This window comes from Engraulis encrasicolus, chromosome 17, assembly GCF_034702125.1.
Source record: "Engraulis encrasicolus isolate BLACKSEA-1 chromosome 17, IST_EnEncr_1.0, whole genome shotgun sequence".
Classification (NCBI taxonomy): domain Eukaryota; kingdom Metazoa; phylum Chordata; class Actinopteri; order Clupeiformes; family Engraulidae; genus Engraulis; species Engraulis encrasicolus.
The window spans coordinates 31,200,632-31,205,631 of record NC_085873.1 but is presented as its reverse complement, the minus strand read 5'-3'; the positions used below and the strand labels follow the sequence as shown (position 1 = coordinate 31,205,631).

At 43.2% G+C, this 5,000-nt stretch overlaps 1 protein-coding gene across 1 annotated transcript in view; it reads right to left on the bottom strand.

Annotated features, from left to right (window-relative positions):
- Positions 1-5,000, bottom strand: part of sez6l2 (seizure related 6 homolog (mouse)-like 2) — a 19,149-nt gene that overhangs the window by 1,412 nt on the left and 12,737 nt on the right. Inside the window, exons 12-14 of the mRNA XM_063220911.1 lie at positions 2,912-3,106; positions 2,298-2,489; positions 1,849-1,887 (exon numbers count right to left, since the gene is read on the bottom strand). Of these exons, the coding sequence (XP_063076981.1) occupies positions 1,849-1,887; positions 2,298-2,489; positions 2,912-3,106 (426 nt within the window). The remainder of the gene's footprint in view (positions 1-1,848; positions 1,888-2,297; positions 2,490-2,911; positions 3,107-5,000) is intronic.

The following is a 5,000-nucleotide window of genomic DNA, read 5'->3' as shown; positions in this document are numbered from 1 at the left end:
CAAAATGAACTGTAGGGGTTTTTGGCGCGGCCAGGCTACATCAGAACGGGAAGGAAGGGTGATTTAAGTGACTTTGACTGTGACATGGTGAGTAGTGCTAGGGCCAGGGGTGTCAAACTCAAATTGACCGAGGGCCAAAATCAAAATCTGGAGCGAAGTCGCGGGCCAAACTCGATGCTTTTTTTTTTTCGAAAATGGACTAAAATTGCTCATGTTTAAATTTATTCAAACAGATTCCCATATACTAGTTTGAATGTGCCTACACATATTCTGTTGCATTTGAGTGTGAACTGTTTTAATGGCCTGGGCCCACTCATATTCCTGTGATATACACATTTAAATCTTAATACGCTACACAGTTATGGTGTAGGCCTATGTGGGCCAACTGTAATACACATTTGAAATGATCTCGTGGGCCAAATAAAATGGCCCCGCGGGCCAAATTTGCCCCCCGGGCCTGAGTTTGACATGCCTGTGCTAGGCGGTCTGGTTTGACTATTTCAGAAACTGCTGATATACTGGGATATTTGCACACAACCATCTCTGGGGTTAACAGAGAATTGTCGGGAAAAGGGTAAATATCCATTGAGTAGCAGTTATGTGACTGAAAATGTCTTGTTGATGCCAGAGGTCAGAGGAAAGAGACCAGACCGGTTCGAGCTGACAGAAACGCAATAATAACCTAAATAGCCACTCGTTACAACTAGAGATGCACCGGATCCGGTTCCGGTTCCGGATCCGGCAGGATAATAGGGTTTTTCACAGGATCCGGGTCCGGCAGGATCTTAAGCAGTGGATCCGGTATCCGGCATGTTACCTAAAAATCAGGGTCTGGTGCATCTCTAGCCTAGGCTTTTCAGTCAGTCTTTCACAACCCCAATCACTGCATGGAGTAAAAGTTGCAGGCAGTGTGGCAATAAGCCAATGAGTCTAAAAAATAGTTTGAGCCAACGTAATAAAAAGGGCCCACATGTGCGAGTAGACTATATGTTTCAACCCTTAAGTAGGATCCAGTATCCGGTTCCGGATCCGGCAGGATCTTAAGCAGTGGATCCGGTATCCGGCAGGATCCTAAAAATCAGGATCCGGTGCATCTCTAGTTACAACAGAGCCACAACTGAGCCTACTATTCACACAGGCTAACCAAGATTGGACAATAGAGGATTGGAAAATGTTGCCCGATCTGATTAGCCTCAATTTCTGCTGCAACATTCGAATAATGGGGTCAAAATTTGGCATCAACAACATGAAAACATCCTTCTTGTCTTGTATCGACGATTCAGGCTGATGGCGTAATAGTGTGGGGGACGTTATGTTAGCACACTTTGGGTCCCTAAGTACCAATTTAGCATTGTTGCGATGCCACAGCCTATCTGAGTATTGATGCAGGCAGTTAAGGCAGTTCTGAAGGCAAAAGGGGGTCCAACCCTGTACTAACAAGATGTACCTAATAAAGTGGCCGGCGAGTGTATATACAATATGCAATAGACTTACAATGTTGATTCAATTGTGTATACAATATGCAATAGACTTACAATGTTGATTCAATTGTATATACAATATGCAATAGACTTACAATGTTGATTCAATTGTGTATATACAGTATGTGATAGACTTACAATGTTGATTCAAGTGTATATACAATATGCAATAGACTTACAATGTTGATTCAATTGTGTATGACATACATAATGTCATTATACATAATTACAGTATTATTATTAGATCATATATGAAAAAGACACAGAATGAAAAAAATGCTTTATAAATACCGGTAATAATAATCTCAAATGTGACTTATTGTTATGTCATATAATATTATATTACAATGTAGTAGTCCAACATTACCTTCCAGTTTGTGTTCATCCAGCAGATCATCGTAGGCAACTGTAGAAAAAACAGACAATCAGATGAGAGAGAGAGAGAGAGAGGGAGGTGCGTGTGTGTGTGTTTTTATTACATTATATTGCACTTAGCTGACGCTTTCATTTTATTCAAAGCCACTTACAGTTATTATTTTGCAGGGTATTGGTTACAGTCCCTGGAGCAATGGTTAGGTTAGGTTAGGTTAGGTTAGGTTAGGTTAGGTTAGGTTAGGTTAGGTTAGGTTAGGTTAGGTTAGGGTTATGGATGGAGATGTAGGGAGAGGTCAGGGGGGGATTCGAACCTTCAACCCCTATTTTGAAAGACCAACTCTCTAACCACTAGGCCACGGTTGCCCCACGTGTGTGTGTGTGTGTGTGTGTGTGTGTGTGTGTGTGTGTGTGTGTGTGTGCGTGCTTGCCCGTGTACTTTACCTTTACAGAATGGTGGGTTGCTGCTCCACTGAGACGGGTGTCCCGGTATGCAGTTGATCAGCACGTCGCCCACCAGCTCGTACCCCTCATAGCAGAAGAACCTCAGCATCTCCCCCGCCTGGTAGCTGTGCTTATACAGCGTCTGGTAGCCGTTATCGGGAACGCCGGGGTTAGGGCACGGGTCATACTTCACTGGGGAGACACACACACATTACATGTGTCACATACAGTACTTTCACACATTCAGATTCATTACGCGCGCACACACACAAACAAACAAACAAACAAACACACACACACACACACACACACACACACACACACACACACACACACACACACACACACACACACACACACACACACACACACACACACGCACAAACAGGTACGACTGGTAGCTGTGCTTATACACAGTAGCATTTGGCATTTGGTATCGGCTTTTATCGGGAACACCCACATACTGTAGACACACACGCACACGCACACACACGCACACGCACGCACACACACACACGCACACACACACAGGCACATGCACACACACGCACACGCACACACACGCACACGCACGCACACACACACACACACGCACACACACACAGGTGACTTACAGACACATTTGGGCGTGCGATCGCTCCATTTGGGCGTGCCAGTGTCTCTCGCATGGCAAGCAATCTGACTGGGCCCCTCCAGCTGGTAACCTTGGTTACAGGTGAAGCGCACCACCGTGCCAACAGCCAATCCCAGCTCAGGATGCACTGAGCGTGCTCCGTTCACCACGTCGCCCGGATCTGCACACTGCTGGGCTACAGAGAATACACATATTATACGCACATATTAAACACACACGCACAAACACACACACACACATACAGCACATAAACACACACAAAGAATTGAACACAGGATTCCAACCACACATAGTATGACCATATTACATACCTATTAGTGTGACATAGTAAGACCATGTGCAAGCCTGTACTTTTATGAAAGCCACAGTTTTACAACCCTGTTATTATGGCAACTGGTTTACAACCATGTTCCTGTGACAACCAGTTTTCAACCCTGTTATTATGGCAACTGTCTTTTCCAACCCTGCTACTATGACTACCAATTCACAACCCTGTAACTACTTTCATGCCCACTACAGTTTGCAATCCTGTTATTACAACTACCTTACAACCCTGTTTCTATGACAGCCAGTTAACAGCCATCTGCTTACAACCCTGTTACTATGGAAATCAGTTTAAAACTCTGTTACTTTGACAATCAGGTTACAACCATGTTACTATGACTACTACAGTACAACAGTATTACTTTGAGAACCAGTTTACAACCATATTACTAAGGGAACCAGTTTTCAACCCTGTTACTATGACCAACATACAGCCTGGCCACTATGGCTACTTGTGTTCAACCCTGTTATTCTTGACACAGGTGGGTGGACTGCATTGCTCCAGGACAGATACACTGTGTGCAGAATTATTAGGCAAACATGTTTTTTGACCATATTGTCCATTATATGCATATTTTCCGCCACCAACCTCTATGGACATGAACACCTATTGGATTTAAGCATTCCAGGTCATGCATATTGGTATAATAAGAGACAGTGTGATCGGAGGGGCCCAATACCCTATATCAGGGCAAAATTAGTGTGCATAATTATTAGGCAACTTTGTTTTCCTCTGGGAAAATAGGCCACAAAGGAGATCTAACAAACTCTGAAAAGTCTATAAACAATTTTGAAGTCTTCCAGAGGGATGAGGCTGTCTTGAAATTGCCCAGATATTGGTCATATCCGTCTAATGCACCGTTACGAAGTCATCAGTGTCACATGCATTGTGCTCACAAAGTAACTGCCGGATTGAGAAGAATTGAAGGTCAAACTATCACAAAAATGATTACCCTGCAGTGCTGTTATATCCCAGAACTGAAACCTACATCGTGTGTCCACAAGAACATTGTATTCAGCACTCAGAGACATGACCAAGGTAAAACAGGTTGAAACCTGAAGACCACTCAACAAGAAATGCAGTCAAGACTGGGTCAAGAAAGGTCTTTAGACAATTTTGTCAATGGTTTTATGAACTTGTGAAAGTGACTGTTAATGGACCAGATCGATGAGCCCATGGCTAGATCGGTAATGTGCACACTCAGATGAGTTCCTGAGTTCTACTCAAATGCCAGCAGAATACTGCATAAATACCATTGTCTTCTTGAAAGTTGCAAACTTTTCCCTCACAGATCCAGCTATGGGCTCATCCACCCTGTCTGTCAATAGTCACATTCACCAGTCCATAATACCTTTAAAAACTCTGTCCTAGGGTATTTCTTGACCCAGTCTTGACTTAATTAACTTGTTAAATGGTTGTCTGGTGTCATCCCTTCTTACCTTTGCTATGTCTCTGAGTGCTCAACAACCTGTTCTTCTGGACACCTGATGTAAGTTTGCATTCTGGAATATGATAGCACTGCAGGGTAATAATTTTCTTGTAGTTTCACCTTAAATTCTTCAAATTTTTGGCAGTGACATTTCATGTGAGACTGATGATTTTGCAACGGTGCATTTGATACTTCTGTGCTAACGTACCAACGTCTTGCCAATTTCAAGAGAGCCACATCCCTCTGGAAGACTTTAAAATTGTTTATAGACTTTTCAGAGTTTGTTAGATCTATTTTGTGGCCCATTTTCCCAGG